Consider the following 25,314-nt stretch of genomic DNA (forward strand, 5'->3'; position numbering starts at 1 on the left):
ACCACCTTTTGACTGTGATGTAAAGAAGGTTACTGTATTTACTGACACCAGCTGATAACAATTCCTGAACAGCATGACACGACAATGGAATTGCCCTTTTCTCCTCTAAAGGTGTACGTACCCCTGTCCTCTTCGATATTTTTGCCGGCTTCCCTCGTTCGATTATGCGCTAGATGTCACCTCCCATCGCGCTCTTTTTTCGCGTTCGTTCGATGAACTAGCAATCGAGTACATGGATGTCCGGCAGTCCACAGCGTGATTGGAACAAACTAGCCCACTTGAAGAACTCACCCATCTCACAATACATGGATGGTGGTCACTTTCCCTAAGGGCGATCACAAAAGAAAAACGAACAGGTGCAGGCATCCTAATATACACTGCTTGGAATCTGTGGAACGAGAGAGGAACTGAAGAATTTTTGAGGGTAACAGATGCACCCCTCCGCAGGTTTTCCACCTGATCAAGGAAGAAGTAGGCATGCGCAGGAAGGCATGTGGAGCGCCTAGCTTGGGTTAATTTTCTCAGTGTTCAAATGGTTGTCACGAGTAATGAGCCTGATAATTTTCATGTAATCTCCTATATGTAACTTTTGACATTGTCACTCTCTTCCTTCTTATATGATATGGCAGTGCTCCTGCCCTTTAACGTTTCAAAAAAAAACAATACAAAGGGACACTGCACTTTGAAACTTGGAAAGATAACTCTGCCACTTAGCCAGTAAAGCAAGGCCTGTCAGCAACCCCTTTCGAAAAGGAAAGAGCTGATATGGGCACTCACATTTTCTTTGGTTAGATTAGAGACTAGAGAGGTTAATGCAGGAGCTGGGAAAATGCTAGGAGGTTGGCCATGCACATAGAACCTTCTCTAGCATTCAATTGTATATTTGCTTGCCTAGCTAGTGTGAGGTTGAGAGCAGCCGTTCAACAAACTGGCCACCCCCGGCAGCACGAATTGTGCCGCCTCCTCTGCCCAAAGCGAGGGCCAACACACGCAGCCAGTCAGGCCAAAAAGGTAATCACCAGATCAGCTTATCAAAGAGGCGCAGTGCTCCCTCAAAGTGCTTTCCGCTAGCTTGCTCGCCGTCGCCGATGAATAAAAATACCCCGGGCGCGTGCACCACACTGGCTCGCTGCCACTCCCGTCTCTCTCCCGCGTAAAAGGCCGGCCGGCGGTGTAGTAGACCTAACATTCCCACGGGGGCTTTCCCCCTCCACTAGCAGGCCCAATTACCAGACCCCGCCGAACGAAACCGGGGGCCGAGAGCGACGTGGGCTGTGATAAGTGGGCCAGGCTTTCCATTGCCGGCCCTCCTCGACATTATCCCCCATTTCTATACCGGAACGCTACCGGATCCTGCACGGCTGCACGTCGCGGCGCTCCGATTGGCACCCGCCCGCCGAGCCGCCGGCGATCCCCCAATCCTCCGGTGACACGTCGGAGAGGGCACGGTGCTCGGTGCCGCGGCCGGAGCGCGGGCGGGCGGCGACAGGGGGAGGGGCATGTGGAGACCACGCGTCCCGCGAGTAAACAAGCCTTCTTTTGCTTGCCCTCCTCGCTATTGCGACTCCGGCCTGGACTCCATCCAATTCTGCCAAACAGCTGCGGCGGCGTCAGGGAGAGACAAGGGACTAGGGAGCCTGCCCGAGAATCCGCCGGGCCCTCGAGCCGTCGCGCGACCGCCGCGCAAGTACACGCGCACCCACCCGCGCACGCGCACGCGCCTGCGCCTTTGCGTTGCTTTTTTGCCTCTGCATGCCGCCTATTTATACAGGCCACCACCAGCCAGCCCCAGCAAGGCAAGTGAGCTGTGAGCAGCAGCAGCTGGACGTCAAGAGCAAGGACGAAGCTGATCGAGCAGAGAGCCTCTGGTGCTGGACACCCGCCGGCGGGACGTGCGTGTCTTAGCCAATCCAGGCCAGGCCAAAGGTACGTGCTCACCGTACCCCATGGGATCGGCATCAGTTTTCTGCCGTGTTCGTTCTTGCTTGTACGCCGTAACTTGCAAGAGAGATCCATGACGGATGGATGGCGCGCACGTACGGCACCACAAGTACGCAAGGCGTGATCTCACGCCAACGCCACTGTGTTTGCGCAGTGCCTGTGCGTACGGCCGGTGACGTTTTGAGTTAGGTGAACGACGATAGGGACCCGGCCGGGCTTGCTACAAAATGTGATCGCGGACATTTGCAGTGGCAAGCAAGTTTCCTTGCAAGTGCAGGGGGTCGCCGGCTCTCTGAAAACTCCATTTCATTACCACTCCAAAGGGCAAAAAGAAAATTAAAACCACGTAGGTTCCATTCGAATAACTTTTCTGAAACGAATATTACTCGGAACATTTTCGAAACACACAAGTTCCATTAGAAATAGTATCATGGCTAGCATTCTTGTCCGTGTTGTTGGGCCTCAACAGTGAGCCAACAACTTTGAGAGGGAACGAAGAATCAGCAAGTGGCGCACATTTCAGTTTCAGGGGATGCATGGCTGGCGCAAACCGAAAGCACGTCTCGTCGTTGTTGAAGAAAACAAGGATCAGTAGGCTAGGGCCTAGCTAGGGCGCTACGCACACCGCACACGCACACGTCATTATACACAGCTCTCGATCTGTGCTCTGTAAAAGCCCTTTTGCTCGTTCATTTCGATCGCACATCCAAAAGCTGGCAGACACGATGCGTCCAGATAGAGCGTATTAGTTTCCTAAAGGTGATTAACTTGGCTATGACGCAGCTCGCATTTTAGCGAGCGAGAGCTTTTCTTGGGCATACGAACCGTGCGTGGTCGACATTCTTTTCTCCTTTTGCTTCTAGAAGTGGCTAAACAGTCAAAAGATTATTGCCAGCCACCCCCGGCCCTGATCTGACCTCAAAAACAAAATAGGAAGATTTCCGTATCAAGATTTTTTTTTCTTTCATTCTTTTGGTCATCGAATCTTTGGACACGTACTCTCGTTGGGAGCAGAGGATATGATCGATTAAATCTCATGGTCGAATCACACCTTGTCAGTATATTGAAACCCAGACAGTTAATTTCCATTCTAGTTTAATTTGGTGTTTCTAAAATTTTCCTGTCTCACTACTAATGTTGAACGTGGCTTTGAGAGAACATTAACTTGGTAACATCAATCGATTCTGTATGGTACTAGACCGAACGCGAAGCACGCTCTGTGCAGTTTTTCACACACACAAAAAGAGAGAGAGAGAGAAGAAGGTCTGGAATAATGCCTAATTGATGACCGAGGATATCCATCGCACCTCATAGTTCAACTATTAATACTGGTAATTAATTTCAAAATGGGGGTTCATCTTTGGAAAACTAGTAGTACTACATCCGTTCTTGACACAAGCGAATCAGTGGATTTGTTTGGAGTTTATTTCAAAATGGTGAACCCGTCGAGTAATACACTAATACGCCTAGGTGCTGCGGGTGTTAGCTTCTGGTTGCTGTTTCTCCTTTGTAATTAGAGTCATTGCAAGATCAGCTATGGTGAGCACTTCTTGCTCCGCCTTGTATAAACAACTGTCTATTTTCCTCCTAGTAAAAAAATACAGTTCTTCCGCGTGTTCGAGAAAAAAAAATAGTGAACCAATTTGCTTATGCTAAGCGTCATATATTTACTGATCGAGGGAGTATTATTTCCCGAACTAAGATGGACAGTGAATAACCCTGGGGACATCCATTTGCACCAAAATATAATGCTTTAGATATACTGGTGTAGGCCTCCTTTGTTGTTATTAATGGGTATCATATTTTTTTATTATTTAAGAAAACCATTAGCAGTACAACTAAAGCAAAAAAGAAAAGGAAGAACCAAGAAATTCCTCTCAATTTTTTCGTGGAGCGGAATTGCCCAAAGATCATACACGACGTTAGGCAAGGCGCCTGCAAAATAATTGAGATCGGACAGCTAGAGTTGTAGACGTGTTCAAAGATTTTCTCAAAACTTATCTATATATTGTCCAATCACTCAAACCATGCTGTCGGATATCTTAGATTTTTGGGACATAAATGCTACAACTTATTTGACAAGACATCCTCATCCATGACCAAACACTGAACGTGCTCGATGCTTGCACTTCTGATAGGCCAAATGGAGTATACATCAAGTGCAAAGTGGAGATAATTGCATGATGCCTTGTGGTTGCTCTTACTTGTACGGAGGCATCCAAGACCGCGTTTTATCGTGCACGTTAGGAATGTACTCATGCTTCTTTTTTGACTTGTCACATATATAAAAAATGATTCCACTTGATGTCCAAATTATGGCCTAGATTAGCAAGCTGGTACAACACTGCCAGTCACATTGAGAAAGGGCTACCCACTAACCTTCTTATCATTGCAGTAATGTACATCCTTGTGCTTACTCCACTGCTAGTGGATTAACATCATGCCAGCACTAATTTGACATTCAGTGGAGTCAGATAGATGCTGTTTTTTCTTTCCTTTTCCTTTGCGAGGGATTGCATAGTTTACATCTGATGTTTTATTTTATTATAGTTTGCTTAGCAAAGGTAACTGCGAGAGCTAGTGATGTTTTGTCTTCTTCGTACAAATATGCAATAGCAAGCGAACCAATGAAGAAAAACTAGTATAACATTTTTCCTTTTTATTTGGTGAAAACCATGTCTTTATTTCAAGATCAATTCTCGGATGGTAGCTAACAACCCAGTAAGTGATTAAGTTGGAAAAAATATTTTCCATACCGGAAGTAGTATAGTCCTTGAAAACTTTAGCCAGATCATGCACTCAAGGAATTCTAGGTACACTCAAGATAGAACGGTATAAATTGAAAAAAAAACACACCCAAACTTTAGTTTACCCCCATTTTCCTTTTTATTACCTTGGCGATATCCTTTCTTTGTCTTCTTCTTTGGTTGGGATTTTTTTTTAAAAAAGAAATCGAAACAGGACAGGAGGAAATGATAGTCCTCTTTTCATCTTTCTCCTTGGAAGGAGTGAGCGATTGAAGAGCTCCACTTCTAGTGGACGAACCGAGAGGATTTGCCTCTTTCCGTTGCTCCCAAAAGAAGAAAAGGAAAAGGGGGAACCGATCGAATGCAACGCACCACTGCCACCAGAACTTGCAAGGAAGTAGCACCTCGAAAAACTCAGTACCCTACTCTGTTCAGCGCAGAAACTTTTGGCAGGCAGTCAAGGTGACGGATCCAGAAAACCGTCCCGTAACAGGCCAAACCGGCGAGGCCACCACGAAAAGTATTTTGAAAAAAACAAAATCCTCGTTGTAGATTGCTATACATAACTCAGTGACACTTTTCCCTGAAAAATTACTTGTGTATACAGTATACTGTAACCCATAAACACGCACTGAACAGACCTGAAATGTTGAGCTTGCATCCAAAGCATCCGGAGGCCCCCTCCTGCAAGAATCTTGAGAACGAACTCTTATGCCTTATCCAGGCGACAAGGCCTAAGCCGCCGCCACCAAGCTAGGCACCAATCCATCCAGTCATCCCAGCTGCATATCCCAGCTGCATCCTGCCATCTGGTCAAAAGTTTTGCCACAAATCCTTGCCTGCCTAGTGCCTCGTGTTGCCCACACCCCGTTGCCGCCGTTGATCCGAATCTCTCTATCCGGTCGCCGCAAGAGACGTCGCTGGATTTTGTGGCTACGCATGCGGCGGCTACCTGACGATCATAATCAAATCTAGCTCCGCCGGCGCCGCCGTCGCCTGCAGGCTGCAGTGGCAGTGCATTGTCCTCGGAGTTGTAGCCAGTACTGGGAAGCACTTTCCACCCACAGTTCCACACCGCCTCCGGTGCCCGTAATTCACTGAGCGCAAACGCTTCCCCGAAGGCAGGACAGGGTCCGACCGTCTGAGGACAGGACAGAACAGAGCTTGTTAGCACAGGCGTTTTCGCAGGACCCCACTGACCTGCCACATCCAGCATCTCATGCTGCCTTGTCACTTCTCCACCTGGGGTAATCCGAGACGGAGGCCATGCTGCCGTCGCCGGCCGCCCCGTACGGCCGGCGCGGGCGAGCCGTACCCGTACTTACCATGACACAACACAAAAGGCAAGGCCCGAGCGATCCTCACCAGCAAAATGCATGGTACCGCACCTGGTCGTGGGTCCCCATGGATGTGATGTTACCTGCTATTTTGCGTGGGACCCGCTCGATTAAAAAAACACCTGCTCGGTTCCACTTGAATCGGCGGTGGCTGTTGAGTTGGACGTTGTGTGCTTGCGTCAGACTTTGGTGTGAGAGTTTCGAGTTATTCGCTGGTACCCGATTCCATACATGGAGTTGAGTTCCTCATGAAACCAGCCGCATAATGTCTGAAACCTGAATCCTTGGAAGCATTAATTGTATAGGATCAGATTTTCCTGCACATTGGAGAGGCCCCGACGGCGCGGCGTGTGGTGTGCAGTGCCCAAGTGCAGCGGTGACGCCGCCGGCGCCGCGGCCAACCGTCGGGCGCGTCACCTGGAGCAGCGAGCACGCAACCTAAACAGCAGCCAGCCGTAGTGCTTCAACACTGGCGCGTTCCGCGCAACCCACAAGGCCACAACGCACACATCCCGATCCCGGTCAGACCCGGCCGCCCGCCGCCGGCGCCTCCCCGGCCGCGCAGCCTCTTGGTCGGCTGGCCCAGCCTCGCCCCGCCTCGGGTCGCGTCCGTTCTCGCGCGCCTAGTGGTCTCCCCACCCCGGTGACCGAGTGGGGTGGCTAGCGTAGCGCCCTTTGTCCTCCACGCCGCGTGCCGTGCGTCACGTCCGCCTTTCTGTTTCGGACTTTGCTTCCGTCGCATGCGCTCGCGGGCGGCGGCGCTCGCTCGCTCCACGGGGTGCGGTAACCGATACAACTGTAGTAGTTCTGTGTCAGAGAGGAGAACGGGACTGACATGCGCCTCGCTTTTCATTCCCCTGTGGGCTGTGGCAGCTGATCGATCGACGATCGCCGCAAAGACCAAGCGCGGCACGGCACGGCACGCAGCAGGTGTATAAGTACGGGAGCGTCCTCCGCAACCTCTTCCTCGACGTCTCCTGCTTGCTCGCTCTTCACTCTAGCAAGGAGCTGTGTTCACCTGGTTGGAGCATGGAGGACAACAACAGCGCTGCTGCTGCTGCTTCTGTGGTGACGACTAGCGTGCCTGCCGAGAAGCACGTCGCCATCCCCGCCGCGGCGGTGGCTGCGATGACGAACGGCGGTGGTAGCGCCGCCGAGGAGAGCAAGGCGGAGGAGGACATGCTGCCGCCGGCGCCGGCATTGCCGTGCGGGCCCAGGAAGACGGGGCTCCATCTGTTCATCATGAACATCCGGTGCATTTCCTGCTTGTTAAGAACACTTGCATTTCTATTTACTGGTGTGGTCGACCGATCATGCTTGTGCTGACGTCTCCGATCCAATTGAAACTTTGCCGCAGGAGCGTCTTCAAGCTCGACGAGCTCGGATCGGAGGTGCTCCGCATTGCGGTGCCCGCGTCGCTTGCTCTGGCGGCCGATCCGCTCGCCTCCCTGATCGACACGGCGTTCATCGGCCGTTTAGGTAACCTTCCAGCTGGAGATATATCTTGCCATACCTATTAATAGATTCGCCTGTACATTGCTATGGCCGCACTTGGTAACTGCATTCAGAATCAAGCTCATTACCTACACAGTCATTTCCTTTTTATTTACATGCCTGTCGATCTTGCAGTTAGCTTATTTCCTTTTCCTATGTCAGTCTTGCAGTTCTTTTTTTTTTATGAAACAGGAGGGGCAAGGCCCCTACTGATTATATGTTAAAGCAAATAAAAAGGTCCATACAAAGCAAAAGCAAAACAGAAACAAAACCAGAGGAAAAACAAGAAAATTACAAGACTTGCAGCCCAGCATGCATTTGGGGAGCCATACTGGGTTTGGACCTAAAGAGAAGTAGAGAAAATTCTTTCATGAATTTTTGCCTGCAATCTTCAACTAGGATCTATGTTGTTAAATACCCAATCATTTCTGGTGCACCAAATACTCCAAGACATCACGATGATGATTTCCATGTAGAAAGAGACTTGAAGCTTACCCTTAATAAGCCTAAAAATCTGCAAAACTGGTCTTGTAGTCACAACAGAAACTCCAATTGAGGCCTAGCATGCCTTGGCAAAGTTGCATCTGAGGAACAAATGTGGCACCGTCTCTCGCTTTTGGAGGATGCAGAGGTCACAAGTGTAGGATTCTAGCTGCATGTTTTTTTTTCCGAGGAGATCTCTAGTGCTTAGTCTATGTATGATTAGCAGCCAGAAGAACACTTTATGTTTCATTTGGCACTTGCATTTCCAAATCCACCTAAAAGCTAGATGGACACTTCTCTGACCAATTATTGTCTTGTAGGTTTTAGCTGCAAAGAAAGAATTGTTTCCCCAGATATAGGACCACTGGTCTTTGTCTGATGAAGCTGGTATTTGCTGAATAATTCCTTGTAGCTCCTAAAGCTGCTCATATGCTTGGATGGAGAGAGGCAGGAGAGAGGCAGATGAAAATTCTAGGAAAAGTTTGTTGAGATCACTGCCCATTGGAAAGTTATGAGCCTGTTCTTTGCAAAGGAGAACAGTTCTGGGAAGGATTGTGAGGGTACTCGCCCATTCCATAGATCACTCCAGAATAGGACCGTGGAGCCATCAGAGACAGAGATAGAAGCAATTCCCTTGTAGATGTCCAAAAGTTTGACAATATCTCTTCACCAAAAGGAGCCTTTTTTCTGTTGCCTAGGTAGATGTCCATTGGAGTAATAGTTATCCCAAACTAAATGAACCCATGGGATGTCTGCCTTAGAGAAGAATTTGTGAAGGTATTAAAGTAGGAGTGCATCATTATGTGAAGAAATATTCAGGACACCTAAACCACCCTACTTCTTAGGAAGACAAACCATTGGCCAAGCAGCCTTGGCCGGCTTTTTGGAATTTAAATCAGATCCTCTCCATAGACAATATTTTCGATATTTATCCAATTATTTGATGACTCCCTTATGCAACTTAAGCGTTGAAGCAAAGAAGACGAAGGAGGATGAGAATACCGACTTCATCATTTCCAATTTACCTCCCTGGGCAGTCTTGCAATTCTTGTGAATATTCGCTACTTCTTTCCACTTTGTGATTCTGGCAAAGTAACAAACTTCATTTATGCTGCAATGTCACTTTCCGTTTGATGCATAGCCGGCCAATCGAATGAGTACATGCTAAAAACTTCCAAGACGTGTGCGTGCTCTCGAACGTTTCATGTTTACCAATGATGCTCACCAGGGCAGGTCCTTTTCTGTTCTTATCAATGTTGGTGAGATCTGACCTGAATGTCTTCACCTAGACCTATTATTGATTCCACAATATTCCACTTCTGTTCTTTCTTCCTTGAGCTTCATCTAGATAGGCATTTATATATGCGTACTTTCAGCAGGTGCCTTCAGATAACTGCCCTTTTCTTTCCGCATATAGAACCCCGTCGAAAGCATATGTCGTTCTACCTAACCTACATATCACAATAGCGTCCTTCTGAATCTTCCTCCACGTGTGCTGCCGTTTTCTCGTCACAATTGGTTGCCGCAGAGACTAGGACCTAGTCATGTGCCCCAAGAGCATCCTTTCTGTTTTAGTACTCTCTTTTTTTATAAGATGGTTATCGTTTCCTTTTTGTTAGATAAGCCTATTTCGCTATTTTTTCCACTTTTGCACTTTTATACTCTTTTATTTTGTCAGATCAATAACTTTAGATTGCCACCGAAAATTTGTGTTAGATGCAAAGCCATAAGTGGAAGCACTTGAACCTTTTTTGAGAAATATAGCCGATAACATCAATATTAGTAGCCTGAAACTTAATGCTGCGAAATTAACGTGTGTACAATTGATTGATGATCAGGTTCGGTGGAGATTGCTGCTGTTGGCGTCTCAATTGCCATATTTAACCAAGTGTCAAAAGTCTGCATCTACCCTCTTGTTAGCGTAACAACATCATTTGTCGCGGAGGAAGATGCTATCATTAGTAAAGCTGTCGAAGAAAACAGCAGCCATGACCTGGAGAAAGCTTCCCATGTGGATTCAGAAACCAACAATTCGCCTGTATCTGGTACCTAGTTCTTGGAACACAACATGGTTTCAGATTTTGAGTCATAACTTAATTCACCTCTGCATATATCTAATGTCAAGCTTTGTTTCCAGGTCCTGATATTGCAGAATGTGTCAACACATGTATCCCCACAGAGTGTACAGAGCTCTCCAACCATGGGAGCAAGAAGAAGTACATTCCTTCAGTCACGTCAGCACTGATAGTTGGTTCAATTCTTGGGCTGCTTCAGGCCATATTCCTGGTTTTCTCAGCGAAATTTGTACTAAGTATCATGGGTGTAAAGTCTGTGAGTGCTATTTTCTTGCCTTTTCTGCTCAAACTTGATTTACCGGTGTAGTTTCATGCATCATAATATTTTATTTTGTTTATATTGCGTTATTATTATAGGGTTCGCCAATGCAAGGACCCGCAGTTCGCTATCTAACAATAAGATCACTTGGTGCACCTGCTGTGCTACTGTCCCTGGCCATGCAAGGGGTTTTCCGGGGTTTCAAGGACACAAAGACACCGTTGTACGCTACTGGTAAGAACAAAAACAGTGTCCCTCACCTGCAGTACAAATGAAACTGAGGAACTGTTCATTCATCCGACAAAATTCACAGTAGCAAGCATTCAAATGCAGTTTTTCTTTTCGAAGTTGAGCTTTAAAGTGCAGTATAAATCATAGCTTACATAGTAACCTTTTCGTTACAGTGGTTGGTGATGCGACGAACATCATACTAGACCCGATTTTGATGTTTGTTTGCCATATGGGTGTCACCGGCGCAGCTGTTGCTCATGTTGCTTCTCAGTAAGTTTCAGACACCAGTCACATGTACAGCTAACTCCTTGTTTTTTCCGAGAGGAAAGCAACAGCTTCTGTATTTTGATGATATAAGCTTATCCTGACTTCTTTCTCCTTATTGCAGGTACCTGATAACATTGATACTGCTGTGCCGGCTCGTCCAGCAAGTTGATGTTATCCCGCCTAGCATTAAATCTCTGAAGTTTGGGCGATTTCTTGGATGTGGTGAGATACCGTTGGAATCCTGAAACAAGATAACATCTCTAAAGGATCCTCGAAAAAGGACTCTGAACTTTCGTTCTGTTTCAGGATTCCTATTGCTCGCAAGGGTTGTGGCAGTGACGTTCTGCGTCACCCTGGCGGCGTCGCTGGCTGCCCGCCAAGGACCAACCATCATGGCCGGCTTCCAAATCTGCTGCCAGCTCTGGCTCGCCACGTCTCTTCTTGCCGATGGATTGGCCGTGGCAGGACAGGTCAGTCAGATTACCTTTCCGGTGTTATGTAGGGGGCGTTTTCTTCCCGTGTCTTATTTTTAGCACGTGTCACATCGAATGTTTAGATACTAATTAGGAGTAGTAAACGTAGACTATTTACAAAACCAATTACATAAGTGGAATCTAAACGGCGAGACGAATCTATTAAGCCTAATTAAGCCTAATTAATCCATCATTAGCAAATATTTACTGTAGCAACACATTGTCAAATCATGGACTAATTAGGCTTAATAGATTCATCTCGCCGTTTAGATTCGTCTTATGTAATGGGTTTTGTAAATAGTCTACGTTTAATACTCCTAATTAGTATCTAAACATTCGATGTGACGGGTGCTAAAGTTTAGCAAGTGGAAGAAAACAGGCCCGTAGACTGTTCGTGGAGAAAACCGCAGAATTGAAAGTGGATTACCAACCGAACTGTTTTGTCAATGACTGATTGCAGGCTGTGCTGGCAAGTGCGTTTGCCAAAAATGATAACAAGAAGGTGGTCGCGGCGACATCTCGTGTGCTGCAGGTAATTCACAACTGATGGAGCAGTACTGCAGTAGCATTTACAAGATTCTTGTCAGTTGTTTTCCTTCTACTACAAATTGGGTTCATGCTAATGGTCCTCTTCACCTTGCAGCTGAGCATCGTTCTGGGCATGTGTCTCACTGTTGTGCTGGGACTTGCCATGAAGTTTGGAGCTGGCATTTTCACAAAGGACCTGCCCGTGATTGAAGTCATTCACAAAGGCATCCCGGTAAGAACCTAGCCTGGCTGTTAAAAGTGAGCACCGTCCGTGAGCAATTCTTAAGATTCAGGCGCTGAAAGAAAATGTTACTTCGGTTCAGTTTGTCGCCGGCACGCAGACGATCAATTCCCTGGCATTCGTGTTCGATGGCATCAACTTTGGAGCATCAGACTACACATACTCTGCCTACTCCATGGTAAACTCTCTTCACATCTGATAAAAAAACATCACGTCACGTTTCAGCCCTGAAACTCTTCACGACAATGAACCCAATGGACATCTTCAGGTTGCCGTTGCTTCTGTGTCCATACCGTGCCTGGTGTACCTTTCTGCGCATAACGGATTCATCGGTATATGGATCGCATTGACGATCTACATGAGCCTGAGGACCATAGCTAGCACCTGGAGGTATGATACTACTGCCTTATCCTCCTCGCTCTACAGACTACAGGGCCACCATTTCTTCAGTAGCTGCTAGCTCTGGCCATCAGGAATTTAGGATGCACTAGGGCTCATCTATGCTGTTGCTTTTATCTTCAGGATGGGGGCAGCGAGGGGACCATGGACTTTCCTCAGGAAGTGATGGTGGATTGGCTTCAGAGATGATCTGCGGCACGATGCTGATAGATAGGCTGCGCATGCGCGCCTCGTGTAAAATCAGCATAGTATAGTATGTGTCGTGTTGGTGTTCAAGCTTCGGACATCGAAGTTAGATGGAGCCATTGCTTCCTGATCGTTGACGTGAGGGGAGAGTTTACGCTTGCCCCTGTGATTCATGATGTTGTAGTACGCCACTGATGGCAGTTTAATATCTACATTGGTACATTGCTCTGTCCAGCAATTCCACTCTTCTTTTTTGTTGCAAGATATATGTTTTTTTTTCTTATTTGAGATCATGCAAAAACTATAGTGCCAGTTCAGAATGATTTATTAAGCGGTAACCAGACAATACATAATTGAATCTTCAAAGGAACAGGAACCTGGTAATGAATAAACTGGAAACTCCCTGCAGTTTAGGAATGGAATGCCAAGCACGTCAAGTTCTGGAATTCCGAATCCTACTGGCTAATTGAGTATGGCCAACTTAGGGCCAATTTGCAGATAAACTGTATTGCACCACATTGTGCTATATAGTCAAATCATAGCAACTTTTACTAGTTCCAGGAATATAGAAGAGGTGCAAACAACATGAGATTGTTCTAGTTGTTTACGTGTTGCAAAAATAAGTAAATAATATGATATAACAGTGTGGCCAATAACATTATAGTATCAGATAAAGAAATGTTAAGATAAAACAATCCGATTGTAATGTTCTCAGTGAATTGTATATCTCTTTTGCAAGATCAAAAACTCAAAGTAGTAATGTACCAAAGCTACAAATATACATCAGCAATTTCTGTCTCGATTTATGTCAAAATTGGCAGTCGGAGCTTGAGTACCAGTTACATGCAGAAATTTGGAGACCACAAAAGCATATTGATTTGCGCTACCACAGACAACGCTTGGGGCCACAACTAAACTTCTAAGGTTGGCCTAATTTTGCAACCTGACGACGACCAAAAGAGACATCAGGCTCCAGATGTGAATGACCTACCTCTTATGCTATCCTTATTGTCCAATCGTCCGCAATGCGAACGTTGGGTCTCCGAATTGTTGGTGCAGCCGGGCTGGAACCACTCCTTAAACTAACTGGCCCTGATTCAATTTCCACTTCTTGGTTTCCAGGCTCAATAATAGCCTTCTTTGCTCCCGATCGTAAGCCAAGGATTATAATTCTTTCAATCACACATTCACTTGTAAATTTCTTCTTGCCCAAATTATCAGGTGCAATGTTCAATGAAGTTAGCTTATTGTCGGCAAATACAAAACGGCGATGGATGAATGCCCCATGCTGGTAATCATAACTTTTCCCATCATCCACATAAAGTTCGCCTTCGGCAGCATTTGAGCTATTGAGGGCTATCACCTGATCAAAGCAATGTAACGCAAGTTAATTAGTTTCTTTTGATATACATACTCGAAAATAAACTGTACCAGTAGCGTGCTACTTCAACCAAACAGGCTTGCAGTCTCAAATATGTAGCCAGTATACAATTTGAGGAAATTATGTGTATATCAATGTTCTACTTCAAAGCAAGAACTTGCATATGCCCTTGTCTAACAAACCAATGAATCTGGTATTTAAACAAACATTGGAAATTGATCTATTAGTTGAGCATCTGAATAACTAGCAGGAAGGTAGCTATCTAAGGTTCACATGCAACTTGCCTCTAGGACAAACAGTACTATAAAAAAATTATGAGCCACAGGGTTCATCTTTAACAAATATTTGCACATCAGTGGAATAAACAAGTCGATGGAATTATAGAACCACGATAATACCAAATAAAATCACAGAAGAACATATGTGTTGAATAGATTAGATGCTTTTTTAACACAGGAAAGCATGTTTGGCATACCAGGGTGTATGGATCGTTCACCATCTGAGTAGAACTGCGCCTGAATCTATCCTTTCTTGGAACAATTGTACCGCCCCTTTGGAAGCTAGGAATACTATCTTCAAGAACTTGTAGCTTGTGTGACATGCTTCCCTTGTATGGAGATCCGTTTCGCAAGTCATACCATGACTCCTTCCCAGGAAGGTACACCGACACTGATTTCTGGCCCTGCATGAAGATTGTCATATTAACAAATAAATTATGACATCATTCAGCAAACATTCATTAACCATGAAAAGCATCGCAGCTTTACTTGCCTCTTCATATATTCCTTGAGCTAAAAGGCTTGGCCCGACCATAAAAGCCTCACCATTGTTATATGTTTCTTTGTCATCAGGGAATTCTAACCACAAAGGACGCATGACAGGAATTCCAGTTACACTAGCCTCTCTGAACAACGTGTAGAAGTAGGGCAACAATGAATATCGCACATGTATTGCCTCCCTTATGATGGCAGTTCTTCGCTCTCTAAAGTAAGTAAGAAGATTGTGTTAGTACTGAAAAAGAATGAAATTTATGTTTCCCAACTAATCATCTAAAAAAGGTCTAAATCACAATCATGAAGTCTCATCATGTGATTTCTTCCTCTCAAATATCACAAATGTCGATGAGAAGTTACAAAACTTCAAAGATCAAACTTTCACAAAGTTCAGTATCTGAAGAATTACCCGAATAACCATGGTTCGCGTCTCTTGGTGTCATGATGAGCATGGCCCCTAAAGAAAGGATAGAAGGCTCCTACTTGGTACCAACGCACCAATAGGTCAGGTTCTGGATTTCCAAAGAATCCACCAACATCAGCACCTGTTAAAGCTTCAAATGTTAGCAAAGCTTCTAGCATCAAGAATACTTAAGTGAAGATGCAAGGTAGTTTGACCCACCAGAAAAGGGCAAGCCAGTAAGACCAAGAGTTAAGACCATTGGAATAGAAGATTTCAGGTGATCCCAGTCTGCAGAGTTATCGCCTGTCCAAACTGCACCATACCGTTGACTTCCAGCAAAGAAAGCCCTTGACAAAACGAAGGGTCTGTCTTTCCCTTCGCCTCGCTTGAGAAGCCCATCTGCCGTAGCCATATGGAAGTAGTACCCATATGCATTGTGCAATTCTCGGTGTTCAACATCTCCATAGTGTATCACATCCCTAGGCATGGTGACCTATTTAAGGACAAAAATGTTTTACCAAGATTTATCCATGCACAGATTTCATGTTTTTCTATATACTTCATCATCAGAACTTAAAAGAGGATGCAAGGCATCATAAATCAATGACACAACATACCTCAGGGCCATTGAAGACGGATGGTTCATTCATATCATTCCAAATGTACAGTGTTGGAGTTGATCCCTTGTAGTTTTCATAGGAGAACTTGTCAGCCCACCACTCACGTATCTCAGGGTTCAACATGTCAGGGTAGGATGATGATCCAGGCCAACACCAACCATCATAGTCATTCCCATCCGCATCTTTCACATAGTACCCCTTCTCTGTTGCCTCCTGGTGGAGATGAAACGAATTGTCCCGTTTGATATGGGGATCCACGATGGTGACCATCTTCCTCCCCTTACCTGCTATCTTTCGCTGCATCTCCTCTGGGTTGGGGAATGCTGAATGGTCCCATGTAAAATACCGCTTGCCATCAGTATGCTCAATGTCAAGCCAGAGCACATCATATGGAATATCATGCTCATCAAATCCAGCATCCACTCCATCAACATCTGCCTCATCACGGTAGTTCCACCGGCATTGGTGATACGCTGTAGCAAACTGCTGTGGCATTGCGGGTGTGCCTGTCACACTTATGTACTGCTTGACGACATCCTTGGGCTCAGAACCAACAAAGAAGAACGCATCAATGACACCAGCCTCAGCCATCCACAGAGTGTCGATCCGCCCGGTCTCCAGGGTAGTGGCCCCATCCCATCCTGGTGCAAGCACATCGATCTGCATCTCCGCAGCGTTGAGCCAGAAGAAACCTGACGACGCCCGAGCACCATGCCCAATCATGAAGGGGATCGAGCCATACAATCCGAAGGGCGATTCGTGGAGGTACTCAAACACATCGAGGTTGAAGAGGCGGTACGGCTCGGACTCCTCGACCCCCGGGCCGCGAGTAGGGCGGAGGGCGAGCGAGGTGGAGCCGTGCTCGGGGAGACCGTAGACGAAATCGGCGCCATAGAAGGAGACGTCGAAGGTGATCGACTGCGGGCCGCGGGGGCGCTTGTCGGTGTGGCTTCGGAAGTGCTCCTCCCACGTCTCCTCCTCCGGCTTCGACACCTGCAGCGGCTCGAAGTCGAAGAGGCCGTGGGAGTTGAAGGAGAGCACGGGATCGCCCGACCCGGCGCGGCGGACGGTCAGCTCGAACGGATCGTGCTTGACGACGACGTCGAGGTCGGAAGAGAGCGCGACGGTGGAGACGCCGGCCGCGGTCTTGGGTTCGGGGAGGTGGAGCGTGCGGGCCTCGAGGTCCGGGAGGAGGACGTCGGGGACCTGGAACCGCCGGTGCGGGGGCGTGGCGGTGGAGTAGTCCTCGTCGATCTGGAGCCGCAGCGCGTGCGGGGGCAGCGCGGAGAGGCGGAGCACGAGGGGCCGCGGGCGGGACGGGTGGGAGAGCTCGGCGGAGATGGAGCCGTCGGGGGAGATCGCGAGGGAGCCGGCGGCGAGGGAGAGCGGCGCGTCGAGCGAGTGCGGGGCGCGAGTCCGCGCGCGCTTGCAGAAGGGCGTCTGGTTGCAGTTGCGGAACTCGTCCTTCTTCCACGCGCGCGCGGCGGGGGAGGCCGCGGCGACGAGCAGGAGGAGGAGGAGCGGGGCGGCTAGCCGCCGCGGCGGGGGATCCATGGTGCGCGCGGCGGGGCCGGTGGCGGATGGGTGGATCTGGGACTGGAGACAGTAGTAGACTGCCCTGTGGAGCCTTTTCCTCGGCCGGAGTCCTGGAAGGGAGGGGTCAGCAACGCGCGAGAGCAGGCTGGGCTGAGTTTGTTAGCTGCCAGCGGGCCGCGCTGCGGGATTACATTTGTGTTCACGGCGCCGGGCCAACAAATCCAGCGAGGGAGTTTTTAGCCCGTGATTGCGAAGGCCCGGTTCGTATTTCATGGGCCAATTTGACTTGGGCTAAATCCTTCTTTCTTTTCGCCAAGGTCCAGCTCCATTTTTACTCTTTACTGTCGATCATATGTGCATACGCTGCCATCATGTAAGATGATGACTCGTGACTTCACGAGGCAAGTGAAAGCCCTTATTTTCTTCAGCCATCATCCGTTCTGCATGCACACTCTTTGCATCTGCTGCCTTGCCATCTAAGTCACTCGTCGCCGGATCGGAGCCAAAGCACATGCACCAGAGTTGTCGTCCATGATGACGCATGATGGCGTGGCGCCGGCCCGGGGGCACCTCATCTGCGTTGTTAATCGTCAGGCTTGCCAAAAGCGCAAAGATCCCCGGAGCAGATAACTGCGGATCGAGAACCCACCAAACCCCATCGATTTGCAGGACAGGGTGGAGTAGAAGCGGTATTCAAATGGAGATGTGTGTTTCGTACCCGAGGAAGTCTAACATATCCATGCTTTTCACTTAAATACTTCACGTTGCTAGCGTCCGGACGTTCGATGAAAATTTTTCATCGAACGCTCCGATGAAATATTAAAAATTACCTAATGCAACATCAGTGGTCACTGTTTTGCAACATGAAAAATAATGTGTAAAAATAACTACATCGTTCGATTCTAGGATAGAAAATTTCCGCCGCAACATGAACACTATATTTCATGCAACATTCGCTGTGAAATATGCAGAAACAGTAGTTACAATATAGATGCTTAAATATTGCAACATATATCATAACGTCCGATTTTTTTAAGATTTCCTATGTGTTCTGTAGCATTACCGTAAATACTTAAATTATCCATGAAAATCGATTGCCATGCTTGGCTATCCATCATTCCGGGCTGACCCTGGAGTCCCTCGCCGGCACGTTCCTCGTTAATTATTCCTGCTCGAAGTGGAAGGCAGGAGGTTTAGCCGTCATAATTAGTGTGAGATGGTGTGTTGAGCCGTGGAGGTATTGAGAGGGCAGAGGCCCATGAATTGCGGCATGTGTACTCATCACTCGCCTCCGTTTCACTGCTAAGAGCGTAGCATCATGCCATCATGGGCATTTGCCACCACGCCAACCGGGCTACTCGATGAAATCTTGCCTGTCATTTGTGAAGCTGAAGGTAATCTTAACTGTTTCTGAAGTCATTATATCCCCTACCGCAACAAGTCTATATCATGCCTATGAATTCAGGAAATCACAGATACTTTTACTTGTTTAACTGTTAAAGAAATTGGCCGGAGCTCTGCATCCAATTAAGTATGGTGAGGTCGTGGTGCACTTCTGTGTTCATAAAAAAATGAAAGAAGGATAGTTCTACCTAGAATCATTGGCATCCAGTTCCAAGCAACCCATTTGCTCCTACATAAGCGATCACAGTTTGTTTGGAATAGCAAGGCAAGCGCACAGCACAACCAATTGGCGCCTTGGCAAGTGAGGCGCGCGCAGCTCAGAGCCTCAGACAGCACTAAAAGAATTGTCGCCATGGCAGCTGCGGCCAATGGCGCGGATGACCACGAGCTGCCGCTCTTCCACCCGTCCCCTCCGTGCGCGCACTACTACGTGCAGAGCCCCTCCGCAGCGTCGCACACGCTCAGCCACCCGGCGTCCGAGTCCATGGCGCTCATCCTCTCCCCGTTCCCGAACCTCCATCGCGACGCCGACGACGCCCGCCACTCCCGCGACAACGACCACGAGGAGGCCTCCCGCCTCACCCTGTCCCGCTACTCCTCCTCCCGCGGCTCCAACAGCTCCTTCCCCGCCGGCGCCGACAGCAAGAAGCCCGGCCGCCGCCGGCAGGTGCTGAGGGTGCTGTCGGGGCGGTCGTCAGGCGGCGGCGACGGCGACGGCGACGGCGACGACGACGCGGACGGCGAGGCCGAGAGGAGCGGGGCGTGGAGCTACGTGAAGCTGGACCCGGAGGCCCCCTGCTGCTGCATCGCGTTCCAGGTGGCGTGGAGGGTGGCGGCGAGCGCGGCGCTGGCCCTTCTCGTGTTCGTGCTGGCCACCAGGCCGCGGCACCCCGGGGTGTCCTTCAGGGTCGGCAGAGTCCAGCGGTTCGCGCTGGGCGAAGGGCTGGACGCGTCGGGCGTCGAGACCAGCTTCCTCAACTGCAACTCCTCCGTCGACATGGTGGTCGAGAACCACTCCAAGGTCTTCACCCTGCGCGTGCACCCGCCCCTGCTCGAGATGTCCTTCGGCCGCTTCGTCTTCGCAACCGCACAGGCACGTCTCGTTCCACAAACCCTGGTCTCCATCGAGCAAGCATGTACAGGCAACAATGGCAAATAAAGCCGGTTCATCTGCTGCAGGGAGACGGCGGGTCGCACGACGTCGGGCCGCGCGGCACGTCGACGGTGAGGCTGTTCGTGGCGGCGCAGGAGAAGCCCATGTACGCGGCGGGGCGCGGCATGCAGGACCTGCTCGACTCCAGCCGCGGCCTGCCGCTGACCGTCACGGTCAGGGCGCGGTCCCGGTACCGAGTGGTGGGGAGCCTGGTCAGGCTCACGTACCGCCACGAGTCCGAGTGCGTCGTGCTCCTCAGGAGGACGCCCGACAGGAGCAATGGCATCGCCGCCGCAGGGAGGGCGACCTGCTCCGCCGCAAGTTAGCGTGTGCCTCGTATACATTTTGCCGCTGTCTCTTGCGCCTTTCGCATTTTTTTCGCCGGATTCCTTAACCAGGTTGAAGTATAGGAGCAACCAGAATTTCTTGACGTACCGTAAGACATGTAATCGCGGGTGTGATTGGTGTGCTGTGCGTGCATAGTGGTGTGTATTTTGCTCATGAAGCGACGGTGCATAGCGGTGCGTGCCACTTGCCTTTTTCTTGGTTCCCTATATACTCATTCCCTTCCCCTATGTTTGTCCAATACCTTGGGAGCAGCAGGAATTTCTAGATGTGCCGTTTAAACAGGCATAACCGCGGGGCTGTAACTGTGATGGGTTGTTCGCACATAAGTGGGGTTTCCCCCTTAACAATCCAGTTTTCGAACAAATGTGATCTCAGGCATAAAAACTTAGCAGTTCGTATATCTAGCTACAAGCAGCTTGTACCTGTTCATCCGGATTCGACGATTGAAGGAAGGCACAAAAATCAGCAGCAATAAGGGATGGGATGAGCTCAAAGCTTCTTCCCGGAGGGCACTTGGTCCACGACTGGATCTTCTTACTCTGCATATTCAGGACAAGCACGTACTCGCCTAGTCGCCTCTGGTCCCGATGTGGCGGCCATCCACGTAGCCGAGGTCGCTCGTGAAGAAGTAGACCACGTCTGGCTCCTTGGGCGCGCGCCGTCGCACGTCAAGTGTGGTTAGTGATTTTGATGGTGGGGTGGCGGGTCGGATGAATGATCCGCTCGCGCGGGGAGCCGGGGACGTGGTGTCGTGGACGAAGCGCGTCTCGGAGCTGGCGCGGAGCGGCCGATCGGCGGAGGCGGTCGCGGCGTTCTCCCGGATGGACGCGGCGCCGAACGCGCTGACGCTGGCGAGCGTGCTCCCGGCTTGCGCCGCCCTGCGGAGCCTCCGCGCGGGTCGGGCCATCCACGGGTTCTGGCTCCGGTGCGGGGGCGTTCCCGGCGCGAACCTGATCGTGGACAACGCCGTGCTGGACGTGTACGCCAAGTGCGGGGCGCTGGGCACCGCGCGCCGCCTGTTCGACGGAATGCCGGAGAGGGACGTGCGCTCCTGGACCGCGATGGTGTGGGGGCTCGCGCGGAGCGGCACCCCCCGCGACGCCGTGGGGATGTTCCGGGCGATGCTCTCGGACGACGGCGGCGGCGGGGCCAAGCCGAACGAGGCCACCGTCGTCAGCGTCCTGCACGCCGCGGCGTCCACGGGCGCTCTGGCCTGCGGCGAGGCGCTGCACTCGTACGCGCTCAAGCGGGGCCTCGCCGGCGAGCAGGTCGTCGGCAACGCGCTGATCAACGCCTACGCCAAGTGCGGGGACGCCCGGATGGCGCTCAGGGCGTTCGACGAGCTCCCGGAGAAAGACATGGTATCCTGGGGCACCGTCACGATGGCCATGGCCGTGAACGGCCGGTGCAGGGCGGCGCTGCTGCTGCTCTCCCTGATGCTGCGCCACGGGGTTCGGCCGGACGGCGCGGTGTTCCTGGCGCTGCTCTCTGCTTGCTGCCACGCCGGGCTGGCGGACCGGGCGCTGGAGGTCCTGGACGCCATGAGGCGAGTGTACGGGATCGCGCCGAGGAAACAGCACTACACGTGCGCGCTCGACGCGTGCGGCCGAGCTGGGCGGCTTGACAAGTTTGAGGAAATTGTCAGGCAGATGCCGGTGGAATTCGATCAGCAGGTGCTTGGAGTCTGTTACGCCTCTGCAAGTGAGTGGAGGGCCAGAGGCGTTGCCGGCGTCGGAGGTGAGCAGCTCTGGGGAAGATTTCTTGAAGGAGAGGTGGACGCCGGCGGTGGCATGTACGCGCTCGTGTCCAAGTCGCTGGCTGATGCGGGGAGATGGGAGGATGCATGTGCTGTCAGGGAGAGGATGGCTGCAAGAAGTATAGAGAAGGATGTTGCTTGTACTTGGATTGAAGTATAGAGTGCTGTCGCCAGCCACCGGCGAGGTCTCGGACCAGAAAATCAGTAGGCCGTAGATGCTGCAGCAGTCGACGGTAAAAAAAGGGACCAGATGAATGAGTGGCCTCCAACTAATACAAGGTCACCATATCACACTGCGCACCCAACCAAACACGAGCTTCGTCGATGCAAGCTATCTTAAGCCACTGATTGGTTGCATTGAGTTAGCCTGGTGAAGCTTGGCCTGGGTTAGTCCTAGCCTGGTTAGGAACTATCACTACCAAACAAATGTTCGGATGACCATCAAAAACACAATTTGCCTTCGATGAAGCCAGATAAGAAAACATTCGAAGTTCCACAGCCACTTCAAGATCGATACGTTCTGCAAAGAATTCTGTAAATTAAATTTAATGTTCATCTTTTATTCGTGTATAGCTCCATATATAAAGCATCCATCAATGCTTTTACAACGTCAATCTCATGAGGTCCATGTTACAGCAGTATATCCTTATTGAAACTAAGGCCATATCAAATCTACCATACAGTCGATACGACAGGTCAGATCCAAGTAGTAAACAAGTACCTAGCGTATACACCTCTGAAAGCATGATTGCAGCACCATCAAAACGAGTGAGTTCCCAGATCCTAAAAATTGAAACAGGATCAAGAATTATTTCAATATTGAATTGATTTACAATGAAAAAATTGCCAATAATTTGTGACACATCCTTCATAATAGTTGCCCAGAACCTATTTCTGAAGTATAACTATTGGATTGTTTTAAAAAAACCTACACATCAATTAGCTGCAGAACTAGAAACCTATTATATTGCGATGTCATGTAACGATCAATAATATTTTGTAGCCATAAATTCCAAAGCATAAGAGCACTACAAAAATGGTAGATCTCAATATAAGCACCCACTGATCAATTACCTACCAATAATGAAGGTTTCTTCCCAACAAAGCTTAACCTTGCTCCTTGCAATCACTAATGTCTTCCTAAAATTTAACAGCTGGAACCAAACAACACGAACAATAAGCCTAACAAATAACGAAATTATTTGGATGAGGAAAATAGAAAAAGGTTTGGAAGCACGCACAGAAGATGATGAAGCATATATGTCCCACTAGATTGTATCCAATGCTTCAAAACATATTCTGATGATATTCATGTAAAAATTTTCAATAATTGCAAACTTGTTTTCCACTGAAGTCAGAAGTTAATTTTAAAGAGAAATTTTCCCATTGTTCAACCTGCACCAATTACACCATGGGAAAATATGCAAGTTAAGCTGACATTGTCATCATCCAATACCCCATATTGAATATTTGATAAAATAAGCACACATTGAGAACAGTGCAAGTCCTTTTATATTTGGCTCTTGAGTTGATTCAATATTAAAGATGAGATTCATCAAATAATTCATAGTACATGCATGTAGAAGACAGATCGTAAACATAATATGATTCATACCACAAGACTAATAAACGCATCATCTTTATTTTCCTTAAGTATCAATTGGATAAAGTATATAAATGTACTGTACTATTTGTCAATATAATACATTAGAGCTGATTGAGATATTCTTGTCTATTTGGTTAAATATTATGATATATAATGATCAGGCAAGCAATATGCTCAACTACTGACTGAAGATCAATACATAGTTGAAAAGCCACAAGTGCATTGACATGTTCTTCTAAGCATTATCAATACAATGAAGAGGCATGCTGAACCCTTTTAGTTGACAGTGAAACTAATTTACAGCATAATGTCAGTTTAGAGGTTAGAGGAGCTGTGGAAACATTATCCAAATCTCTATGTTATACAGCATAAATTTGACCATGAGAAAACTAATCTCCAACAGCATATAACAATAACATGATTAAAAGTTTCTTTAGCAAAAGCAAAATGGTATGAGAAAAAGTAATGATGGATTCAGCAACTGTATTGTCCATAAGGGAAGAAAACATAGTAATAAGCAAAGGAGTACACCTTTATGTACATCTTTATAATCTTGTTCAGACTCCTTGAATCTGTGTCACATTAAAGTGGTTTGCTAGCCACAACTCAGCTCCTTGCCTGAAAAGTTAGACGAATTGATATCACGTATAGGATTAATGAAGCATAGCAACAGGAAATTTTGCTGTTATAGGTGCCAACTGACCTCGTCGTTCAATATATGAATGGACAGCTAGTTGAATAGCTTAGGGAGGATGGGACAGCAAACCAGATTTTGCACAATTTGCATCCTGGCCGACTTATGTTGTTTGCTGGCTGGAGAGGCAGTCCAGCATACTGTCAAGTATAAGAGAAACTTCGTAGAAGTTCTCATGCTTACAGTACCCTTCCCAGCAAAATATCCTAACCAATGAATTAAATACACAGACATCTAGTGCAAGACCTTTAGAACGTATCTTACGGAGAAGGATCAGTACATATCCCAATCCTTTTGCTTTCACCAACCAATTAGTCATGCGGACAAAATGATCAGGAACCAAACGTTTTCCAAAAGATTCAAGATCAAGAACCAAATGTTTGCCCGAAGATTCATAATCAGGAACCAAACATTTTCCCAAAGATTCATGATCAGGAACCAAATATTTTACCGAAGGTTCAACAAGAAAATTGATCGCTGTAAGAAACTTTTCCTGTTTGCATAAACTGTCAATTACCATAGCAATGGTAAAGTTATTTGGAGCAACATTCCTACTGATCATGTCCATATAAATTTGTATCACTCCATGTAGATTCCCAACCACACATAATCCATGAATTAAGGTATTGAATGCCACAACATCATATGCCATTCTCTCATTATCCAGAAGGTACTTTGCCACCTGAAACTTCCCAGCCCCACAGAGGCTCCGGATTGCAATAGTAAAACTGAACATATCTGGTCCAATGCCCTTCTTTATAAGATCAACCAACAGCTTCAAGACCCTAGCAAAATCACCAACCTCACAGAGCCTACTCATCAGAGTGTTATAACAAAACACATCAACCTCCCAGCCGAGCTTTCCACTGCATTCAAGCAAGCACACAGCTTCTGAAAACCTAGTGTCTCGGCACAAGCAATCAAAGAGAATATTAACTGTCTCAGCTCCAGTGGACTGAATCGCCAGATGGGTCCAAGT

The 25,314-nt window shown here is 48.3% G+C and overlaps 5 protein-coding genes across 5 annotated transcripts in view; 3 read left to right on the forward strand and 2 right to left on the reverse strand.

Moving 5' to 3' along the window:
• The first annotated feature begins 1,776 nt into the window (after nucleotides 1-1,776).
• On the forward strand, nucleotides 1,777-12,986 carry LOC101767051 (protein DETOXIFICATION 42). Its single transcript, XM_004985122.2, has 14 exons — nucleotides 1,777-1,926; nucleotides 6,899-7,278; nucleotides 7,383-7,504; nucleotides 9,841-10,047; nucleotides 10,140-10,333; nucleotides 10,435-10,570; nucleotides 10,741-10,837; nucleotides 10,956-11,056; nucleotides 11,141-11,304; nucleotides 11,768-11,839; nucleotides 11,951-12,067; nucleotides 12,159-12,254; nucleotides 12,345-12,466; nucleotides 12,599-12,986. Exons 2-14 carry the CDS (start codon nucleotides 7,055-7,057, stop codon nucleotides 12,639-12,641), a joined length of 1,695 nt encoding a protein of 564 aa, XP_004985179.1. The 5' UTR covers nucleotides 1,777-1,926; nucleotides 6,899-7,054; the 3' UTR covers nucleotides 12,642-12,986.
• Nucleotides 12,987-13,319: 333 nt separating this feature from the next.
• Nucleotides 13,320-17,463, reverse strand: LOC101767458 (probable glucan 1,3-alpha-glucosidase). Its single transcript, XM_004985123.3, has 6 exons — nucleotides 15,836-17,463; nucleotides 15,438-15,711; nucleotides 15,225-15,360; nucleotides 14,814-15,024; nucleotides 14,518-14,724; nucleotides 13,320-14,024 (listed from the first exon to the last, which is right to left on the reverse strand). Exons 1-6 carry the CDS (start codon nucleotides 17,390-17,392, stop codon nucleotides 13,656-13,658), a joined length of 2,754 nt encoding a protein of 917 aa, XP_004985180.1. The 5' UTR covers nucleotides 17,393-17,463; the 3' UTR covers nucleotides 13,320-13,655.
• Nucleotides 17,464-18,793: 1,330 nt separating this feature from the next.
• On the forward strand, nucleotides 18,794-20,436 carry LOC101767859. Its single transcript, XM_004985124.3, has 2 exons — nucleotides 18,794-19,871; nucleotides 19,958-20,436. The coding sequence occupies exons 1-2, from the start codon at nucleotides 19,131-19,133 to the stop codon at nucleotides 20,255-20,257; spliced, it is 1,041 nt and encodes a 346-aa protein (XP_004985181.1). The 5' UTR covers nucleotides 18,794-19,130; the 3' UTR covers nucleotides 20,258-20,436.
• Nucleotides 20,437-20,594: 158 nt separating this feature from the next.
• LOC101785131 (pentatricopeptide repeat-containing protein At2g13600) lies at nucleotides 20,595-22,674 on the forward strand. The gene has a single exon (XM_004987051.4). The coding sequence runs from the start codon at nucleotides 20,990-20,992 to the stop codon at nucleotides 22,193-22,195; it is 1,206 nt and encodes a 401-aa protein (XP_004987108.1). The 5' UTR covers nucleotides 20,595-20,989; the 3' UTR covers nucleotides 22,196-22,674.
• Nucleotides 22,571-25,314, reverse strand: part of LOC101785528 (pentatricopeptide repeat-containing protein At1g09900) — a 3,481-nt gene continuing 737 nt past the window's right edge. Inside the window, exons 2-6 of the mRNA XM_022829792.1 lie at nucleotides 24,345-25,280; nucleotides 24,173-24,259; nucleotides 23,277-23,430; nucleotides 23,114-23,189; nucleotides 22,571-22,818 (exon numbers count right to left, since the gene is read on the reverse strand). Coding sequence (XP_022685527.1) covers nucleotides 24,439-25,280 — 842 coding nt within the window. The 3' untranslated portion in view covers nucleotides 22,571-22,818; nucleotides 23,114-23,189; nucleotides 23,277-23,430; nucleotides 24,173-24,259; nucleotides 24,345-24,438. The remainder of the gene's footprint in view (nucleotides 22,819-23,113; nucleotides 23,190-23,276; nucleotides 23,431-24,172; nucleotides 24,260-24,344; nucleotides 25,281-25,314) is intronic.

The sequence above is a fragment of the Setaria italica genome, chromosome IX (genome assembly GCF_000263155.2).
Source record: "Setaria italica strain Yugu1 chromosome IX, Setaria_italica_v2.0, whole genome shotgun sequence".
Classification (NCBI taxonomy): domain Eukaryota; kingdom Viridiplantae; phylum Streptophyta; class Magnoliopsida; order Poales; family Poaceae; genus Setaria; species Setaria italica.

Bases quoted from the DNA above. Each gene is read 5' to 3' on its own strand.
- LOC101767458 (XM_004985123.3), bottom strand. From the start codon at position 17,392: ATGGATCCCCCGCCGCGGCGGCTAGCCGCCCCGCTCCTCCTCCTCCTG. The intron at 15,025-15,224 runs GTAATTCTTCAG...TACTTACTTTAG, and splicing joins CGCGAACCATGGTTATTCGG to AGAGCGAAGAACTGCCATCA. The intron at 14,025-14,517 runs GTATGCCAAACA...TGCTTTGATCAG, and splicing joins TGAACGATCCATACACCCTG to GTGATAGCCCTCAATAGCTC.
- LOC101767859 (XM_004985124.3), top strand. From the start codon at position 19,131: ATGGCAGCTGCGGCCAATGGCGCGGATGACCACGAGCTGCCGCTCTTC. The intron at 19,872-19,957 runs GCACGTCTCGTT...CATCTGCTGCAG, and splicing joins TCGTCTTCGCAACCGCACAG to GGAGACGGCGGGTCGCACGA.
- LOC101785131 (XM_004987051.4), top strand. From the start codon at position 20,990: ATGAATGATCCGCTCGCGCGGGGAGCCGGGGACGTGGTGTCGTGGACG.
- LOC101767051 (XM_004985122.2), top strand. From the start codon at position 7,055: ATGGAGGACAACAACAGCGCTGCTGCTGCTGCTTCTGTGGTGACGACT. The intron at 10,334-10,434 runs GTGAGTGCTATT...TTATTATTATAG, and splicing joins GTATCATGGGTGTAAAGTCT to GGTTCGCCAATGCAAGGACC. The intron at 10,838-10,955 runs GTAAGTTTCAGA...TCCTTATTGCAG, and splicing joins GTTGCTCATGTTGCTTCTCA to GTACCTGATAACATTGATAC.